We start from the raw sequence: 21,201 nt of genomic DNA on the forward strand, positions 1-21,201 counted from the left end.
TGCTCAGCAACAATCGACTGGCACCCTCTCCTTCCAGAAATGGCTTCCTACGGAGAAGACTCAGGCCCCCCTACCCCACCCCACCCTGCTTCTGCTTCTCACCGCCTCCGGGTGGCCCCTCCTCCACCAGATCTGTGCAAGTTGGACTCTCCGAGCTCCAGCCTCGGACCCCACCCCACACACCCTCGGTGACCTCATCCACCGCGTGGCTTTAAACAAATGCCTGCGCCGACAAATCTCAGACTCCTGACCGCATCCCCGATCTCTCTCCCGGGCTCCAGACTTGAGTATCTAACTGCCTACTTGCCACATCTTGAAAAGACATCTTGATTTTCCCCAGAGACTTATTCCAACCTCCTCCTCACCCACAACCTACAGCCGGCGCACCTGCTCCCTGGTAAGCGGCACCACCAGTGGTTCAAGCCCCAGACTCAGGCGTCCCCGTTTCTTCCATTTCCCCCACTACCACCTCCCCGATACGTCCTGAATTGTCCGCTTCTCCGCGACTCCACTGCCACCTAGTCCAAGTCACCCCGCTTTTGTCCTATGACTTCTCGCTGGTTTCTCTGCTGCCGCATTTGCTCCTCCACAGCAACCAGGGGGAACATTTTAAAAACTTAAGTCAAAATGTATCACTTGCTGGCTGAAAAACCTCCAGTGGCCTCTGACTGCCCTTCCAAAAAACCTCCAAGGGTCTCACCGTGGCCTGCAAGGCCCCTATGAGTCTCTCCAACTTTGTCTCCTTCCCTCCCCTTCAGCCACACACTTCCTGTCATGTTCTCCAAGTCGAGATCCTTTCTACCTTGGGGCCTTTGCACCTGCTGTTCCCTCTGCCTGCAACTCTTCCCTCAGTTCTTAACATCACTGCCTCTTTCTCCTCCTTCAAACCCCAGCAGACTCCGCTCCTCCTCCGAGGCCCCTTCCCTGACCACACAATCAAAAGAGCCCCACTCCCCACCGCGGTCACTCCCCATCTCATCAACCTGTTTCTGCCATTGCTTCTAGCACTGTCCGGAGCTCATTTGATTATTTATTTTCTTGTTTATTGTCTATCCACCCCACCTCCCCAGAATGCTAGTTCCAAGAAGACAGATTTATGTTTGTTTGTTTGTTTGTTTTCCCACTGCTGTGAATGGAGACCAGGCAGCAGAATGCCTGGCAATTAAAATATGCTCAATAAATATTTGTTGGAATGGATGGATGGATGGATGGGTGGGTGGGAGGATAAATGAATGAATATATGACCAGATAATGAACCTAAACTATACCTTTAATCAAGTCACTCTCCCACTCAAGAAACTTCCTTGGCTCCCCGCTGCCTATAGAGAGCAAACTCTTTTGTGTGACAAAGCTCTCTCTCTGAATGGGTGTCAGATGTGGTGCTCATTGCACCCCCAAAGGATGATCATTCATACTTGTTCTGGTTTGCTAATGCTGCCGTTAATACAAAATACCAGAAATGGATTGGCTTTTATAAAGGGGGTTTATTTGGTCACAAAGTTACAATCTTAAGGCTGTAAAGTGTCCAAGGTAAGGCATCAACAATAGGGTACCTTCACTGGAGAAAGGCCATTGGCATCCAGAAAACCTCTGTTAGCTGGGAAGGCACGGGGCTGGCGTCTGCTTGCTCCCAGGTGGTGTTTCAAAATGGTGTTCTCCAAAATGTCAGTGTCAGCTCCCCGGGATGAATCTGGACCCAACATCATGGGATTGAGAACATGTTCTTGACCAAAAGGGGGATGTGAAATGAAATGAAATAAAGTTTCGGTGGCTGAGAGATTCCAAATGGAGTCAAGAGGTCACTCTGATGGGCATTCTTATGCACTATATAGATAACCCTTTTTAGGTTTTAATGCATTGGAATAGCTAGAAGTAAATACCTGAACTATCAAACTACAACCCAGAACCCTTGAATCTTGAAGACTATTGTATAACAATGTAGCCTACAAGGGGTGACAATGTGACTGGGAAAACCTTGTGGATCACACTCTCTTTATCCAGTGTATGGATGGATGAGTAGAAAAATGATGGACAAAAAAGTAAATGAAAAATAGGGTGGGGGGGTGATTTGGGTGTTCTTTTTTACTTTTATTTTTTATCACTTTTTCTGGTACAAGGACAATGTTCAAAAAATAGATTGGGGTGATGAATGCACAACTATACGATGGTACTGTGAACAACTGATTTTACACTTTGGATATTTGTTTGGTATGTAAATACATCTCAATAAAATTGAAAAAAAAAGTCAGTGTCAGCTTTCAACGACTGTCTTCAAAATGTGTCTCTCAGCTGCAGCTAGCTTCTGGGCCCACGTGGCTCTTTTAATAGGACTCCAGTGAATCAATCAATATCTACCCTGAATGGGCGGGGCCACATTTCCATGTAAGTATTCAATCAAGGTGTCACTTATAGTTGGGTGGGTCACATCTCCATGGAAACACTCAATCAGAAGTTTTCAACCTAGTCAACACTAATACATCTGCCCCGACAAGATTGCATTATAGAATGTGGCTTTTTCTGGGGGACATAATATATACAAATCAGCACAATACTGTACCATTAGAAGTGGATCAGTTAGCCAACTGCCTTCCCACCTGGTCACGCCTCATCTGAGGACAGGGTCTCATTCATCTTCGTCCTCTGTATAGCTCAGCATTTAACCCATGGTCAGCAACACAGAGATATTTGATGAATTAACAGGTGAACCGGTGAGTGGGTGAAACAAGACCCACTGTGATTCAGAAGCCAGTAAATGAGTAGGCCCAGAGGCAGGAAACTTTAGACCCAGAGAGGTGAATTGTTCAAATTTAAAATATGGCAATAGTTTCACAGCTTCAGGTCACTGGTCAGGGTTTCAGAAGTATGTAAAGCTGGGGCTCTGTGGTGACGGGGAAAATTTGAAACCTACCAGAAACCAGACAGGCAGTGTCTCTGGGAAGAGGCTATTTGGATGATAATGACCTGCTCCTCCAAATGTACGCACTGTATGATGCCAGGTTAGTAAAAACATGCTCCCACCCAGTTTTGACCAAAGCCACAAAAACCAAAGCCCTGGGATGGAAGGTTCTTGGGACCTATTTCTGGTCTTTGCAAACCTCTCAGGCCCTTTCAAACACGAAGCTTTTGGTGTGTGGGTGGAAAGAGAGCAGAGCTACAACGAGAAGCTGGGGTCAGTGTCCATTCCGCCATCGGTTGCGTGACCCGGGTGGGATGAGGGGAAGCATCTCTGAGTCATTTCTGGAGAATAAAGAACTTGTCCCCACAAAGTGCCACAACATATTTTTATGGTTCTTTTCACCTGCCTCCTTCTTTGGCTGGGTTCACTGCAAGGCTGAGAATGAGGCTGGGAGCCTGAGCTTTGTGTGCAGGTGGTTTATTGGGGAGTGCTGGCCAGAATAACCCTTTTGAGGAAGTGAGGGAAAGGGGCCTGGGCGGAGGTGGGTGTGGGGCTGTGATGTAGTCGCAGCAGAGGCCTCAGCAGAGCTCTGGGTCTTTAGATCCCTGTGGCGCCAGACCCCATGTGTGGACTGCCCCTGGGTCCGCTGGGTCTCTGGCTGAAGGTGAATCCTGGAGAGGGCTGACTCTAACACTCCTGGAGTGGGGGCTGGAGTGTCTGCCTCGGTCCCGAAAGGGGCTTTAGGTTACGCAGCGCAGTGTTCACTGCAGTCTGTTCTTCCCCTTCCCCACCTGGAGTCAACCTGCCGTCACCCCTCATCCCAGACTCCTCTCTGCTTTCTCAGCTTTCACTCTTGACCTTCCGCCAACACATGGAGTCCAATGTCCACTTGTAGTTGGAAAGCCAGAGGGGTCTCCCAATCAGATCACTTCAGTCTGCTGCTCAGACACCTCTAAAAGCTGCCCGGTACACTCGGAATAATATTCCAATTCTTCCTCACGACCTACAAGGCACTGGTGATCCACACTTCTATCTCTGACCTCTGACCTCCGACCTCTCCCTCTCTTTCACTGTACAGGGACCCACAACCTCTGTGGCTTGAGGCAACTGCAACCCACCTCAGGGCCTCTGTCCTTGCTGTTCCCTCTGCCTAATCTCTCTTCCCTCAGCTTGCCCATGGCTGGTTCTACAGCCTTCACTCTCATTGAAACGTTACCTCCTTAGAGGTGTCTTCTCCAGCCACCCGGGTGACTGCCTCCCTGAGCCTCCTTCCTCCTCTGTAAAGTGGGTGCTATCAGCAGTGGCTGAACAGTTTCGACATAAGAAGGACCTGTGGTCATCTGGTTTGAGGTGGGAGCTCGAGACTTGTCTGGAAGCTGCATTTACTCAGCAAACTCACTGCCTTTTACTTGTTGTGGTAGTTTGGAGGCTGTAGGTACCCCAGAAAGGATCATGTTCTTTTAATCCATTCCTGTGGGTAAGTCTTTTTGATTAGTTTATGTCAACTGAGATGTGACCCACCTCATTCAAGGTGGGTATCAATCCTTTCACTGGAGTCCTTTGTAAGAGGATAAAATAAAGAGATGAAATTCAGAGAAGCTCACAGGAAAAGCCCCAGAGAAGCTGAGAGGAGGCTGCTGAAGCCAGAAGCTGAAAGCAACGAAACCCGGGACAGGAGGACCAGCAGACAGCGCCATGTGCCTTGCTAGCTGACAGAGGAGCCCAAGCTCACCAGTAACCGGTTTTCAGAGAAGGAATCATCCTGTTGATGCCTTAAATTCTTAAATTGGACATTTTCATGGCCTTATATTGCAAAGTGCAAGCTAATAAATCCTTATTGTTCAAAGCCAGTCCATTTCTGGTATATTGCACTTCGTCATCTTTAACAAACCAAAACATTTTGTGTTGTATGCTTATCTGGGGGTGGCTTTGGGGGTAACTGAAAGCAAAGGGAAAGAACCAAAGTCACCTCCCTGCAGCCCTGAGGCCCCCCTAGATACTACCACCGACACCACGTGGACCCAAATGCTAGCTCCTGCTGTCACCCACAATGCCCCAGGTACAGGGTGGGTGAGCTGTTCCCTTAGAAAATATGATTACTAAGTAATGATTCCTATTTAACATCATATGTGAATTAGTTGTGAGGAAAAGCTGTTAAGCGTCATTTATACCCCTTGTGGAATGAATTCTGTTTGTTGCTGGTAGAAAACTTCCCTGGGAGGGTATGGGCCATGCAACTCCTAGCGGAAGCACAGAGCTGTGTTCATTTCTCACCACCCCAAGGCAAACCTTTCTTCTTTGCCACCAGCCCCCTCAGCAACCTTTGATTACGGACCTGTGACCTACAGGGGCTGTGATTTGATTTCCAGAACAATGGTGTGAGGCTTGGTGAAGTTGTCAGGTAGGAAAGAGGGCTCCACTCTGGGGAGGATGACTGGGACAGTTGGCTCTTTCAGACTGGGTGCTCTGAGGTGGCAGCGTCTGAAATCAAAGGCAAAGTCTCAGCCCAGTGGAGAGCAAGGAAAATCCCTTGAAGCTAATATCCCCCAAATCAGCTTTAAGCACACTCCAATTATTTGATTACTATCCAGTATAGGAAGTGCCAGACTCAAATAAAAAACTAATCTTTTGTACTTTAAACTGAATTTAGTTAGGCCAGGGGCTGGAAAACTTTTTTTGTAAAGGGCCAGATAGTAAATTCGGGGGACCACACGGTCTCAGTAAAAGTGACTCAATTCTGCCCCTGCAGCTCAAAAAATACATCGAGTGGGTGTGGCTATGTTCCAGGAAAACTTTATTTACAAAAACAGGCAGCTGGGATGGCCATAGTTTGCCAACCCTTGAGACTAAAAATGAATAGAAATATGAATGAAGGAGAATAAGGAAGGAGTCCAGGAAAAAATATAACCAAACAATTTGTACTGGCTGGCACACAACAACGACACGGGAGGATATCAAAGCACCTAGAGAGAGAAGACTGGCCAAACAAGCTGGGCTTTGTCTGTACGAAGGAACAGAAAGTGACCGTGAGGAGTGACAGATTACACAGAAACAGGGAAAGCAACCCTGTTGCATGAAGAAAAAAACCACACCGCAGGAAGGACATGTGGATTACAGTACAAATGGTACATTCTTTGAAACTGGGACAGGACTAAAGAGAGCTAAAGCGGTGGGGACAGTATGTTTTGGTGTCTGTCCTGCCTGAACAGGTGGGCGAACACTTTAGAACTGAAAGGAAGGCAGGGACTCGGAGCGGCACCCTGTCACTCCCTAACAGGACACACCACACCAAGTGTCTTTGTTTTTTTTCCTTTACTTCCTAATGAAAACGGAGGACAAGGACCCTGCCTTGGCTCACTGTGCAATCCCAGCACCTGGCTCCGTACCTGGGTACTGTGGGACCTAAGGTATTGAGTTTAGGTGTTCAAATATTTGCTGAATGAATGAAAGAATGAACCTTCTCAATCTGACAGATAAGATAAGAAATTGAGATAAGATAATAGATATAAAAAGAGTCCGACAAACCCAGGATCTGAATCCCACATAGGAGCTGAGTGACGTGGGGAAGTTGCTTCATTTCTCTGGTCCTGTTTTTCCTGTTAGAAAACCGGGTTGGAGGTGGGTCGGTGGAGATAATTGTTCCACTTAAGTTTGTTGTAAAGAGTAAATGGAATGATGTATGTGAATTACCCAGCATGATGCTAGATGCACAAAAGGGCAACGGTCAGGGGCAGCTCTTTCATCAGGCCGCCTTAACTATAAAGCACCAGACATAAATCTAACGTTCTCTTACTATTAAGTCTTATTCTTTACTCAGCCATAAAAAAGGAATGGAGTTCTGATACATGCTACAACATAGATGAACCTTGAAGATACTATATTCTGCTAAGTGAAATAAACCAGATACAAAAGGACAAATATTGTATGATTCTACTTATACAAAATACTGAGAATAAGCAAATTCATAGAGACAGAGAGTAGATTAGAGGTTATTAGGGGCTGGGGGAGGAGGGGAATGGGGAGTTACTGTTTAATGAGTACAGAGTTTCTGTTTGGGGTGATAAAGTTTTAGTAATGGAAGGTGGTGACAGTAACATAACATTATAAAAGTAATTGCATGCTTAAAAATGGTTAAAATGGAAAATATTATGTTATAGATATGTAACTGCAAAAGAAAAAGTCTTATTATTAAGACCAACCCATAAGAGAAGTGGTTCAGCACCAAGACTTGTAGTTGAAAAGAATAATCTTAATGCAAACAAATACAAAATAATACCACAAAATAGGAAGAGTCCATAAGATTTATTTGACTCTCATTTCATACTATTTCTTACTGACTAATAAAAATGTAGTTGCAGAATCTTAAGTGGTTACAGCTGGAGTGGATGGTCCAAGGTTTCTCTCACAAAAGAATTTGGTAATTCTAGAAATAAGACTATTGTGAAGATGCAACATTTACCCAAATTAATACTTCAGTGTAACATCAATCATAATCCTAAATAGATTTTCATGAAACTTGATAAAATGAATCTAAATTTCCCTTGATTGAGAAAATATACAAAACTAGCCAAGAAAATTCTGATAATAACAATGGGATTATACGGATGTGTTCACTCTGACAAATCAAAGAGCTGTTCACTTACGATTTATGGGCGTTTTTGTGTGCATACTACACCTCTACAACACTTGTCTTATAACAATTGTGTAATTGATAGAGGATGATACGGTATATGTAGTGAAATGTTAAAAGTTGATGGATCTGGGTAGCTGGGTGGGCAGTATGTTGGAGTTCTCTGTAGGGGTTTTGTATTATTTTTGTAACTGACCCGTATGTTTGAAATTATTTCAAAATAAAAGTTAAAAAAACATACTAATAAGATACAGTAACTTAAACCATATAATTCTGAAAGCAGGATGAGAAAAATAGCTCAGTGAGATGGAAGTCTTGATACATAATTTAGCATATGAGACACAGTATTTCAAATCAATGGGGAAATGGCAAATTATTCAATACTGTTGAGATAATTAGCAATCCATTTATGTATGGGCCACATCATACCATACATAAAATTCCAGGGGATTAAAGATACAAGTGGCACTCTCCACCAATAGAAAGGTTAATTCATACTGTCTTTTTGTAGGACAATTTGGTGAGTTCTATAAACATTTAAAATGTGTGGATCCCTGGCCCCAGCAATTCCACTTTGTGCATCCCCTCAAGTTGACATACACATATGTGCACAGAGATTTATGTACAGTTGTGTTCATTAATTAATTAATGTGATAGTGGAAAACTGGAAACAACCTCCATGTCCATGAGGAGGGGAAGAGCTAATAAGTAAATTACATTCACCAATACAATTAGTACTATATGCAGCTGTTCAAAGGAGTAATGTATATTCATTCTACCATTCAATAAGAATTTATTATAATACAATTAAAAGAAAAAAAAAAGAATTTATTGAACACCTCCTATGTGCCACCACCAGTTCTTGGCACTGGGGATACAGCAGAGGACAACACAAAGTCTCTACCTTCATGGAGATTGGAGATTACATTTTAATGGAGTGGAATGAACAATACCACAAAATAGGAATAGTCCATAAGATTTGTTTGCCTGTCATTTAGGGATTTTTCTTCTTTCATGCTATTTTTTGATTGTAAATCCACTGCCTAATAAAAATGTATATGCAGGGTCTTAAGTCGCTCAGGTCAAGTAGATGGTCCAAGGTTTCCCTCAGCAACAGAATTTGGTAATTCTATCAATGAACAAAGAACCCTTAAAAATACGTAATTCAGAATGAGAATCTTGTGAAGCAAAAGGAACCAGAGTAAGGGGGTTGAGCAATGGATGTGGCCTTTTAGACGGGGTGCTCATGCAAGGCCTCAAAGATATAGTTAAGATTAAAAAAAATTTATGTTTAAAAAATATACAATATATAAATGCCTGTATCTCCTTAAACATCTATGTAGGTATGTTGGTATATAGACACAAGCCAAACTGCTAACATTAAAGGAGAAAGATTTGAAACTTTTTTCAATGAGCAAGTACTCATATATTACTTTTACAATAAAAAAACAATGCTTTTTAATTCTGCCTGGCAACAAAATCTATTAGGAGCACATGTGCAATAAGGAAGTTGGGTCAGAAATAGTCAAGGGGTTAAGGGCATCCACCCTGGGGTAAAAACGACACAGTCTTCAAATTGGCTCAACCCTCCTTAGTAGCATTGTGATGTCAGGCAAGCTGTGGCTTCTGGTGCTCAGCTGTAGAGCAGTGGTTCCCAGTTGGGGTGATTTTGTCCTCCCTGGGGATGTTTGGCAATGTCTGGAGACATTTTGGGGTGTCACAATTTGGGGTGGGGGTGCTACTGGCATCTAAAGGAAAGAGGCCATAGGTGCTGCTAAATAGCCTACAATGCACAGAACACAGTTCCCCTACGATGAATTATCTGGCCCAAAATGTCAATAGAGCCAAGGCTGAAAACACCTGCTCTAGGTTGAGGGGTGATGTCTATCGTGCAGGGTTGAGGACTAATTGCATACAACTAGCTTAGCACAGACATCAACCCGTAACAAGCACTCAGTAAATGGGAATGACTATTTTTTGTGTGTGTGTGTGTGATTTTTTTTTTTCTTTTCATTTTTATTGAGATTGTTCAGATACCATACAATTATCCAAAGATCCAAAGTGTACAATCACTTGCCCCTGGGTACCCTCATACAACTGTGCATCCATCACACTTAATTTTTGTTCAATTTTTAGAAACTTTTCATTACTCCAGACAAGAAATAAAGTGAAAGATGAAAAAAAAAAAAAAAAGAAAAGGAAACTCTAATCCTCCCCCATCCCTAACCAACCCCCCTCAATTGTTGACTCGTAGTATTGATATAGTACATTTGTTACTGTTTATGAAAAAATGTTGAAATACTACTAGCTGTAATATATAGTTTGTAATAGGTATATAGTTCTTCCCTATATGCCCCTCTATTATTAACTTCTAATTGTATTGTCATACATTTGTTCTGGTTCATGAAGTGATTTCTAATATTTGTACAGTTGATCATGGACATTGCCGACCATAGGATTCAGTTTTATACATTCCCATCTTTTGACCTCCAACTTTCCTTCTGGTAACATATACGACTCTGAGCTTCCCCTTTCCACCTCATTCACACACCATTCAGAGCTGTTAGTTATTCTCACATCTTGCTACCAACATCCCTGTTCATTTCCAAACATTTAAGTTCATCCTAATTGAACATTCTGCTCATACTAAGCAACCACTCCCCATTCTTAAGCCTCGTCCTATATCTTGGTACCTTATATTTCACGTCTATGAGGTTACATATTATAATTAGTTCCTATCAGTGAGACCCTGCAATAGTTGTCCTAATGTGTCTGGCTTATTTCACTCAGTATATTGCCCTCGAGGTTTTGTCATCAACCCATTTTTTTTTAATATGGTTTTGTTCACTCACCATACATTCCATCCCAAGTAAATAACCGATGGTTTTCTGCATGGTCATACATTTATGTGTTCACCACCTTCACCATTATCTATATAAGAGCATCTACATTTCTTCCACAAGGCAGGAGGGAGAGTCAAAGAAGGTAGAGAGGCAAAAGAAAGAGGAAAAAAAAGGCAGCTAGGAAGCAGCAAAAGGAAAAATAACCTTAAATCAAAGTAGAATAAAGAATCAGACAATACCACCAATGTCAAGTGTCTAACATGCCTCCCCATCCCCTTCTCTTATCTGCATTCACCTTGGTATATCACCTTTGTTACATTAAAGGAAGCATAATGCAATGATTCTATTAGTTACAGTCTCTAGTTTATGATGAATGCATCCCTCCCCCAGTGCCTCCCCATTTTTAACACCTTGCAAGGTTGACATTTGCTTGTTCTCCCTCGTAAAAGAACATATTTGTACATTTTATCACAATTGTTGAATACTCTAGATTTCACCAAGTTACACAGTCCCAGTCTTTATCTTTCCTCCTTTCTTGTAGTGTCTCACATGCTCCCCACCTTCCTCTCTCAACTGTATTCACAGTTACCTTTGTTCAGTGTACTTACATTGTTGTGCTACCATCTCCCAAAATTGTGTTCCAAACCACGCACTCCTGTCTTCTATCACTCTGTAGTGCTCCCTTTAGTATTTCCTGTAGGACAGGTGTCTTGTTCACAAAGTCTCTCATTGTCTGTTTGGGGAATGACTATTTTTAATTACTGGACATCACCCAATTAAAAAATTCACAGGGTGTTGTGTCTGCCAGTTAGAGATGATGTATGAAGAGCTCCTAATTCCTCCTGTTTCTGGTTTTGTTTTGTATTTTGGTTTTGTTTAGGTTTTTAAATCTCTTCTACCACTAGTTCAAGAATGTTCCTGCTGGGTTATCCCTTGTCTCATATTAGGGTCTCCCTTTCTGGAGGACATTTCCTATGGTTCAAAAACACACTTGGGTTTCTCTTATTGGAAACAAAACCCCAAATCCTCCCTGAGCCTCCTCTTCTTTCTCAATATGCTCCACACCAGTTCAGCAAAATAGCACTTGCCACATTACCAATGTCTTTCTTGTTGCTAACCCATTTTTTCATTCCTTGTTTTGTATCACTTCTTTGCTGCATTCAACACTGCTGACCACTCCAACCACTTGAACGGTCTTTTGCCTTGAATCTTCCTGACTCCCCCACTCCCGTTTTCCTCTTACAGCTTGGTCTGCCCTGCTTACTCATCCTCCTCTTTTCAACCATTATAAAATGGAGTTCTTAGAGGCAAGGACCAAAGGCCATCTTCTCTTCTCACTTCATGGTTCCTGCTCTACTCCATCCTTAAGCAATCTCATCCACTCCTAGATCTTCAAGTACCTCCAACATCCAGAGACTCACAAATCCATCAGGGTCAACTGTTCCTGTGAGTCCCGAAACCAGGATATGTACACCTGCCTATTTGACATTTCTGCTTGGTAGTCTCCAAACCCTCTGAACTCAACACACTCACCAATGATCTCATGCTCTTCCCCATACTTGATCAACTCTGGCGTCTCCATCTTGGGAACAGCCCTGCCACCTATGCAGAAGGGCAAGGGAGAAGCCTGGGTGGCTTCTTCCATCCACATACAATCCATACCTAGGTCCTCTGGGTCTTGGCTCAGCAGCTCTCCATCTCCTCTCCTCCGTTCACATGTCCCTACTCGGCTGTTATCTCCCTACTTCTCTTTGGCTTCCCTACAATCACCCAATCACCCTTCAGTCAGAGCCACCTTTTAAAATTATACCATCCGGTAACATCACATGCAGCCCTAGCTGCTAAAACTCGTGAACCCACTGCTCTAAGGATAAAATCCACACTCCGCACTTTGGACTATAAGGCCCAGCCCGGCTCCTCAGCCTGACAGTGGCCTGTGCTTCCCTGTGTCCTCTCTGCTCCAGCCACATGGCTGGCTGTCCGTTCCTGCAGCTCACCACGGGCCCTGCTGCTTCTCTCCCCTCCGCTCACCCACCTTCAGCTCAGGGATGCCTTCCTACCATGCACTTTCACTACCTACATGTTTCTCCTTGATCATACTTATTGCAGTTGTAATTTTAATTTAATCATACCACAACTCGACAGTAAGCTTTATGAGAATTTATTATTGATCCTGCCTGAATTTTTTATTCTAGCCCCACCACCTGGGCACAGAGCCTTACATGGTATTTGTGAGTGGTAAAGAGTCAATACATAGTAGCCATGATTAGAATCTCTGAGCAGAATCGGGCAGAGCAAACACTGCACTGGCCCCAGAGACCTCTCCCCCAGGTGCCCGGTGTCTCACTTGACTTTACTGTATTTTTATAGGTTACTGATCAAAGGAATACTGTAGGTTCATTCAGTCATTCTTGAAATAAGACCCAAGCGTGGAGGATGCCTGGCTAGCACAGTGGGCTCCTGTGCTTTTGCTGCACTGGCTGCAGCTTCCACTCAGCTTGAAACTGGTCTGGGGGCAGTGGTCTGAAAGGCAGCATTTTTATCTCAGGGGCAAACAAGTCAGCTGAGCAAAGTGGAAGCGGAGCTGCTTTTAGGAACACACAGGAGCTGAACTCCCACGAGAAAGGAAAATAAAGGCCCCAAGAAGCCAAACTGTCCTAGACAAAGAGAGACGACCACCGAAGTTTGGTTCTTGAATATGTATTTTTTTTACTGAAAAAATCATTCATAAATTAACATACAAAAATGTACAAACACATGAGTAAATAATGTCATGACAAAGAATTATTTTTGTGAAAAGTGTTTTTTAAAACATTTTTAGATTTCAGTGCAAAAACATACCCCTGGCACCTCTGAAAACATAAGAGCAAGCTCAAAAAAAGGTGAATGATGGAAATAAGCTAGCTACGTTCAGTGCCATCAACAGCAAGTGGATACAATCAACAGGTGTGACTGCTGCTCATTATTAATGTCCATGGCGGAGGAGCTCTGACAAAAGCCCCAGTCATGTCAAAATGAATATTTTCACAAATGTCACCCCCAACCCGCCCCAACCCCCCCAAAAAAAATTGAGTGAAAAGGGGAAGGAAAGGCTTGCATTTTTTCCATTAACCTTTCCCTATATGCAGCAATCAAAAACAAGATTGATTTAAGGTATTACCCATCAGTAGCTCTGAAAAATTTTAGCTGCCAAGATATTCACAAAGTCCTATTCGGTTCTTATTCTCTTCTTAACATCAGAATTTCACACTATCAACAGCACATACACCTGGCTGTATGTTTATAACTATTACATTTCCCATATAATAATCAATCTGGTGAATAGCTAACAGTGCACCTTAAGAGATACCACATCAATAAAACAAACTGATACATGATTGCAAGAGAATGTAAGTGACCCCACTGTAAGTAGTGAAAAGAGACCTTTCCTTTTGTCCTTGCATCAGCATTTTCACTTAAAATCAGGCACTAGCCTTTTGCCAGGTTTGTCCTTGGTGACAAATATGTTAATATAGAACTCCAACAAGTTCACTTTACAACACTGCTACGCATAAACACATCATCCTTAAGCAAGAATGAGTCTGACCTGGCAAATCATTCCAAATTACATCCATAGTTTTATCACACTGAAAGCAACTTATACCCTTTAGTGACAAAAGAGGAGAGTGAGAAGGCTGAGAAGAACCCAGGCTAGCTCAAAAGTCTGGGGTGGAGGAGAGGGAGAAAGGAGAAAGAAAGCTTTATTGCTATATGCACCATAAAACAAAGGAAAACCAAATGAACTTCAATGTATAATGTTCCCCCATGAAGGTCTTTTAAAGCATGAATGCTCAAAATTCTTTTAAAACATATGATACAACTTACCAGCATTTTCAAGGGCAAATTCCTGCTCTTTCATATAAGCTGATAAGAGCTTTCAAATGCAATTTATTTTCTAAATATCACCCTATCCCCCCAAAAAACAAAAATGCAAACAAAGAACAAGTCCTGGCCAATCACTCCCACAGCTTGTGGAGATCATATGTCCATGGAACCCACACACACATATATATACATATACCTCCTACACAAATCCATGTAAACCATGAAAATTAAGGAAACTGAAGGCAAACAAGGCAATTAAGAAAAATACTAAGTACTCTTCAGAAAGTACTCCTAGTCACAATATATAAATATGTTTCATGGAAAAGGAGGGGGAAAAACTGGCATTATCCAGAATTTTGCAGAAGCCAACAGAGGCTACTGAGGGATCCTGCTCAGGGAAAAACAAAGAGGTACAAATTCAAATGCAAGTTAGAATCTGACTTCACAAAGCACATGGAAGTGTGAGCAGAGAACCTGGGCTCCTGGATTCTGGAGCTCTGTTAGTCTAACTTCAAAGCTGATTTGGTGCTGCCTGGATCCCAGCTCACCCAGTGCACACAAGTGTCACCTGCTCCCAGGCTGAATTCTTCATAATTTGATTGTGCATTTGTTCTATGTACTAGTAAATGAAGTCAACAAAGAAACCTCCTGGGACCAAAAAGGGAAATGTTCGGAGGAATCACTGAAGACCACTGGTAATTTAGGCACAAATTTCAGAAATCGTGGCCAAGTTCCACAAGAAAACAAAAACAAAAGGCAAACAAGCAAACAAACAAAAACCCCATTCTCTCTCTTTCTGATGATGAAAGGACAAAAAATCAAGTCCAGAGAGTGTAGAATGACTGCACAGTGAGTCCTCCTGAAGGGTCTGCTCTGGCAGATAGAGCAACACTCAAAAAGCAACAGCCTCCTGCTTAGCAAAAGACTGGGTGGGAGTTTATATGCCCAACAAGGAAGTGAGGCTGGAGCAAAAGTCAAGATCAAGACTTTTTGGAAGAGAGTGACAGGAGGGGCAGAAGAAGATACCTACCATGGTCAAGGCCAGATTAGTTTGTTTTTTTTTGTGCTGTGCTCTATATCCACTCCCTTCCAAAGTGACAGCAATTTGGGAGATGACATCCTTCAATTGCATTTTAACTGAGTTCCTGCGTTCACCAGCCAAATAAGTGATCTAATGTATAAACCCTCAGTTTGAACTGGAGCCAGCTATAAAATTAAATTTTAAAAAGGCATTTTACATGGCTTATTTACAATTATACTTCTTCAAGAAGCAATTGTTATATATATGTCTATTTATCTTCCCCCATCCCTCCCTCCACCCTCGACTCCCACCTAAAGCAGGTAATTAAAAAAAAAAAAAAAAATGAAACCAACGAGAATACCAGGGATGTAGAAGAATGGTGTGGGGCATTTCACTTGCTCTTCCTAAAATGCAGCTGCCCTGGGGTGGGTCTGCCTCTTTGCACTGAAGGCCAAGAAGCTCCAAAGGTCACTGGTAGGAACGGGTTTCACGGGACACCATGGCAGGTCGACACTGGCGATTGTGGCTAAGACAGGAGAGGGGTCAGGGCAGGAGACAGGAGGGGGAGCAGCAGCAGGACAGACATCTGTCTTGAGAGAAGAAGAAAACCAGTCCTGATGAAGGAAGTCCCCAAGCTGCCTTGATCCCATCACAGCGGGTCAACACAGAGAAGGCATTTTGTGTGTGTTCTCTCACATTTTGTCCTTGAACCCTGTGATCCTTCATTAGATGCTGTATTTCTCTCCTCTTCCTGGGTAGACTCCAAAAACATCTCATCAGGCTGCTTTCTTGGTGGCAGCGGGTAAAGTAAACGTACATCCTCTCAACTCAGTACTCGTTCACCTGAGCCAGCTCGGGTGTTAAGTTGACAGTTATGTTTTTGTACAAGGCATCATATGTGATGTTTGCAAAGTAGTTCAAGTTGTTGAGGCCGTCCAGCCCTTGCCTTTCTTTCGACTTCCTCAGCAGAGCATACCTGTTCAAGCAGGGAGCAGAGAGGTGGTTCTGAGCTAGGATAAAAACCTCCCATGGCCACATAGAGGACAGAGAGGAGCAGTGAAGTGGACACAACCCATGGCTCTCTTCTACACTAGAGGTGGACAACGGTCATTCTGCTACTCCAGGTCAAACATTATTATTATTAAAAACACCTCTGATTTCATGCCTCATGCCTCTCATTTCTTTATGACACGATTTCATTTAATGCCCTCCCATCCTTTTAAGCAAATAAGGAAACCAAGACTCAGTGATGTTAAGTGACTTGCCCAAGGTCACAGAGTGAGGAAGTGTCAGGTAAAATTAAAAACAGATCAGTAGGTGCTTGCATAATATGGTTCTAAGGTATGACACTAGTACAGGGAGTTGACAACAGAAGGGCATATGGGGAAAATCTACCCATTGCATACTAGGGACTATAATTAATAGGAATATCTTATTAGTACCACACAAATACTAGGGACAAATAATTAAGAGATGAAAAGAGCTACAAGGTGTTTTTGGTCATGAGAATTGTTTAAAATGGAGAGTAATGAGGATTGTACAAGTGATGATAAGGTGAGATATGGATGGGTTATCATGGACATAACATATGCTATGTGAACTTAGGAACCCCCCACTTTATAAGTCAAGTTCTCGATCTTGAGGCTTGCACTTGTGAAACTTATGGTTGTAAAGGGGAGGCTAAGCCCACCTATAATTACCCCTAGGAGTCACCTCCAAAGAACCTCTTTCATTGCTAAAATGTGGACTTTCTCTCTCTAAGCCTAACTCTGCAAATAAATTTATCATCCCACCCTGACGTGGGACAGTACCCCCCCAGATGAATAAGTCTCCCTAGTGACATGGGACATGGATTCCGTGAATGAGCGTGACCCTGGCATCGAGGGGTTGAGAATGCCTTTTTGACCAAAAGGGGGAAAAGAAAGGCAACAAAATAAGGTTCCAGTGGCTGAGAGATTTCAGAGTTGAGAGGCTGTCCTGGAGGGCACTCCTATGTAAGCTTCAACAAGATATGCCAAATGGTCACAGTATATTAAGCCCAAGTTAACAGCAGTCCCCCAAACCCTAAAGAATACCCGGATCCCTATCTGAGACTCTATAAAAGTTTTACTCACTAATTTTATTCTTCAGAAACTTAAATCCTCCAGAGAACTCCTATGCCAGCCAAGTCCCAAAACCCAGAGGCAAGAGCTTCTTCAAGAACATCAACCAGATGTGTCTCCTTTTCTCATAATGTCAACACCCCTTTTCAACAAGTTAGGATGATCACTGCCTAGACATCTCTGAAGACTAGGAAAGTGATGAAACTAGAGGAAGGGGTAGCCACAGACAAGATAGAATTTAACAAAAGATTATGAATACTGAATCTCTATAATTTTCTTCTTCTTGGTTGCTAGGGTATTAGAATAGCTAGAAGAACTGAAATGGTGGAACTATAATCCATAGCATCCTTTGAAACTTGTTCTCTAGCTACTTGTTAAATTGTAATTTGAAAGTTATCACCTATTTGTATATATGCTATATTTCCCAATAAGGAAATAACTGAAACTATCGTACTGTAACTCATAACATTTTTGGAAATTTCCTAAATAACTACTTGTTAAATCATACTTTGAAAGATATTACCATTTTGCATATATGTTATATTTCAAAATAAGGAAATAACTGAAACTATGGAACTGAAACCTGTAACATTCTTTCAAATTTCTCTCTAACTACTGGTTAAATTTCATTTGGAAAGTTATCACTTCTATGTATATATGTTATGTTCCACAAGTACACAAAAAATATATGATTAAAAAAAAAAAAAAACAGATCAGATGACAAAGTCCATAATCTGTATTCAGTGCCCACTTTCTCCCATGAAGAGAGATTCAGGAATTAGAATCAGTCCTCTCCCAAGCTCACAAAAGACAGTCACTCTTGATAACACAGAGACAACCACAAAAACAGAAGCTCAGGAACACCCCGTCAAAAGTGGCACTTACAAAAAAGGTGCCAACTCTGCTTTGCCACGCTAGCATATGTGATGCAAAGATCTAAACCTGAGTGGATTTTTCTGTAATTCCTAAAGGTTGCAGAGGAGACTAAAAGCTTAAGAAGTAGAATGAATTATTTCCTTGAAAGAGCTTACTATCACAGTTTTCACCAATAGTCTGATTTTACCCCAAATGCCTGCCTCAAAGTTGAAATAGAATATATGCAGCAAGTGTAAATGGGCTGTCAGAGTGGGACCTTGGAGCAGGGGTAGAGAGATGCTGAGGGGCTATAATACACTCTAAGACAACTGGAAAAGCAAAGTAATTAGGATATTTGTAAAAGCAATATATAAATTGCACCAACCTTCCAAGAAACTGGACTTCTCCTCGATGATGATGAGGAATGGACTTGTACTTCCCTGTGTCACCTTCTGGCCGACTCACAGAATAGCCTGCATTCTGTACTCTGTTCAAGACAAACAAAGTAGACGTTTAGACATAATGATAAAGTCCCATAAGTGATCAAAGCCTAAAAGATGTGTTACAATCTCATATTTGCAATAAAGTACAGCAAAAGCTTTCTCAACTCAGCTCCACCTAATTGACTCACTGGGTTACTGAGGCTCTCCAAGCTCCCATAAAACACACCGACCAGTGCTCACAGCTCTGAGTACTCATGGCTAACAGGCCTCTCTCTAATACACTTGTACAACTCGGCTCCCACCAGCATGGTGGATGCTCCCCCTAGCATGACCGCGGCCTTTCATGCCAACTGCACTTGTTATTAGAGTTATGTAATTTAATTATACAATATATAAACTAACAAGAGAGGGCCCAAAGTTATTGTTCCATGAAGAATAAGTTGACTGCTCTGAAAATACTTGATAAAGTCAAGCTGTTAAAAAAATTCTGGTGAACTAAGTATGGGCAAGGTAACTATAAGGGACTGAAGAGAAAAATCATAAATATTTAGATGGATTTGACACTCATTATTTGAAAGCAGATCTCAGTTTCCTTTTATATATATATATTTTATTGTAGAATATAACATATATACATAAAAGTGATAACTTCCAAGTGCAATTTAACAAGTAGAGACAAATTTCAAAGCATATTATAGGTTACGATTCTACAGTTTGTTTTTTCCTTATTATGAAATATAACATATATACAAAAAGGTAATATCTTTCAAAGTATGATTTAACAAGTATATATACAGGAAATTTCTAAAGTTATTATGAGTTATAATACCATCGTTTCAGTTATTTCCTTATTGTTGAAATATAACATATATACAAAAAGGCGTGGCTTAGAAATTACAATTCAACAAGTAGCTATAGAATACATTTCAAAGGATGTTATGGGTCACAGTTCTACCATTTCAGTTCTTTCCTTTTCTCTATTCTAATACCCTAGCAACTAAGAAAAAGCAAATTATATAAAGATCCAGTATTCATAATCCTTTGTTATATTCCATCTTGCCTGCTGCTACCCCTTCCCCTAGTTGAATCACTTTCCTGATCTTCAGGGATGTCTAGGCAGTGACCACCCTAACTTGGTCATGTTGAAAAGGGATGTTGACTTTATGAGCAAAGGGGACACATCTGGTTGATGTTCTTAAAGAGGCTACTGCCTCTGGGTTTTGGGACTTAGCTGGCATAGGAGCACTCTGAAGGATTTAAGTTTAACAATCGTTACCCCTATCCATTACCATACTTTTGAATTCACCATCATTAACATATCTGAACATATTAGACTATCATTCCACCTCACTAGCTACTGTCCATCACTAGGTCTCCAATATTCTTACATTCTGAGACACTGATTTTACATTGTTCAGATAGTTCATAGAATTGGTAACATACAATATCTCTCCTTTTGTGTCTGACTTATTTCACTCAGAATTATATCTTCAAGGTTTATCAGTGTTGCCATATGTTTCAAGACCTTGTTGCTTCTTACTGCTGCATAGTATTCCATCGTATGTATATACCACACTTTGTTTATCCACTCGTCTGTTGAAGGACACTTGGGTTGTTTCCATCTCTCGGCAATTGTGAACAATGCTGCTGTGAACATTGGTGTACAAATGTCTGTTCATGCCACTGCTTTCAAATTTTCTGGGTATATAACGAGAAGTGGAATTGCAGGATCATAGGGTAATTCAGTATCTAGTTTTCTGAGAAACTGCCAAATTGTCTTCCAGAGTGGCTGTACCATTATACAGTCCCACCAGCAATGAATAAGAGTTCCAATTTCTCCACATCCTCTCCAGCATTTGTAGTTTTCTGTTTGTTTGACGGCAGCCATTCTCATTGGTGTGAGATGATATCTCATTGTAGTCTTGATTTGCATCTCTCTAATAGCTAGTGAAGATGAACATTTTTTCATGTGTTTTTTAGCCACTTGTATTTCCTCTTCAGAGAAATGTCTTTTCATATCTTTTGCCCGTTTTATAATTGGGCTGTTTGTACAAGTGTCGTTGAGTTGTAGGATTTCTTTATATATACAAGATGTTAGTCTCTTACCAGTTACATGGTTTCCAAACATTTTCTGCCATTGAGTTGGCTACCTTTTCATCTTTTTGACAAATTCCTTTGAGGTACAGAAGCTTTTGATTTTGAGGAGTTCCCATTTATCTATTTTTCCTTTCGTTGCTTGTGTTTTGGGTATAAGGTCTAAGAAGCAACCTCCTAATACTAGGTCTTGAAGATGTTTTCTTACATTATCTTCCAGGAATTTTATGGTACTTTCTCTTATATTAAGGTCTTTGATCCACTTTGAGTTAATTTTTGTATAGAATGTGAGACAGGGGTCCTCTTTCATTCTTTTTGTTATGGCTATCCAGTTCTCCCAGCCCCATTTGTTGAAGAGACTGTTCTGTCTCAGTTCAGTGGATTTGGGGGCCTTATCAAAAATCAGTTGACTATATCAGTCTCCTTTAAAGAGCCCTCTATGAACTGGAAGTT

The 21,201-nt window shown here is 41.7% G+C and overlaps 1 protein-coding gene across 3 annotated transcripts in view; it reads right to left on the reverse strand.

Annotated features, from left to right (window-relative positions):
* Positions 1 to 5,173: 5,173 nt before the first annotated feature.
* B4GALT5 (beta-1,4-galactosyltransferase 5) overlaps positions 5,174 to 21,201 on the reverse strand; it is a 96,659-nt gene continuing 80,631 nt past the window's right edge. The window contains exons 8-10 of one of the 3 annotated variants that reach the window (XR_005213116.1): positions 18,597 to 18,698; positions 15,616 to 16,230; positions 5,174 to 5,377 (exon numbers count right to left, since the gene is read on the reverse strand). Coding sequence is in view for 1 of the 3 variants with exons in the window: in XM_037811746.1 (XP_037667674.1) it covers positions 16,083 to 16,230; positions 18,597 to 18,698 (250 nt within the window). In the remaining 2 variants the exon portion in view is untranslated. Of the gene's footprint in view, positions 5,378 to 6,452; positions 6,493 to 15,600; positions 16,231 to 18,596; positions 18,699 to 21,201 lie in introns of those variants that run through there. The other 2 variants (XR_005213117.1, XM_037811746.1) reach the window with 2 other exon arrangements.

The sequence above is a fragment of the Choloepus didactylus genome, chromosome 19, assembly GCF_015220235.1.
Source record: "Choloepus didactylus isolate mChoDid1 chromosome 19, mChoDid1.pri, whole genome shotgun sequence".
Lineage (NCBI taxonomy): Eukaryota > Metazoa > Chordata > Mammalia > Pilosa > Megalonychidae > Choloepus > Choloepus didactylus.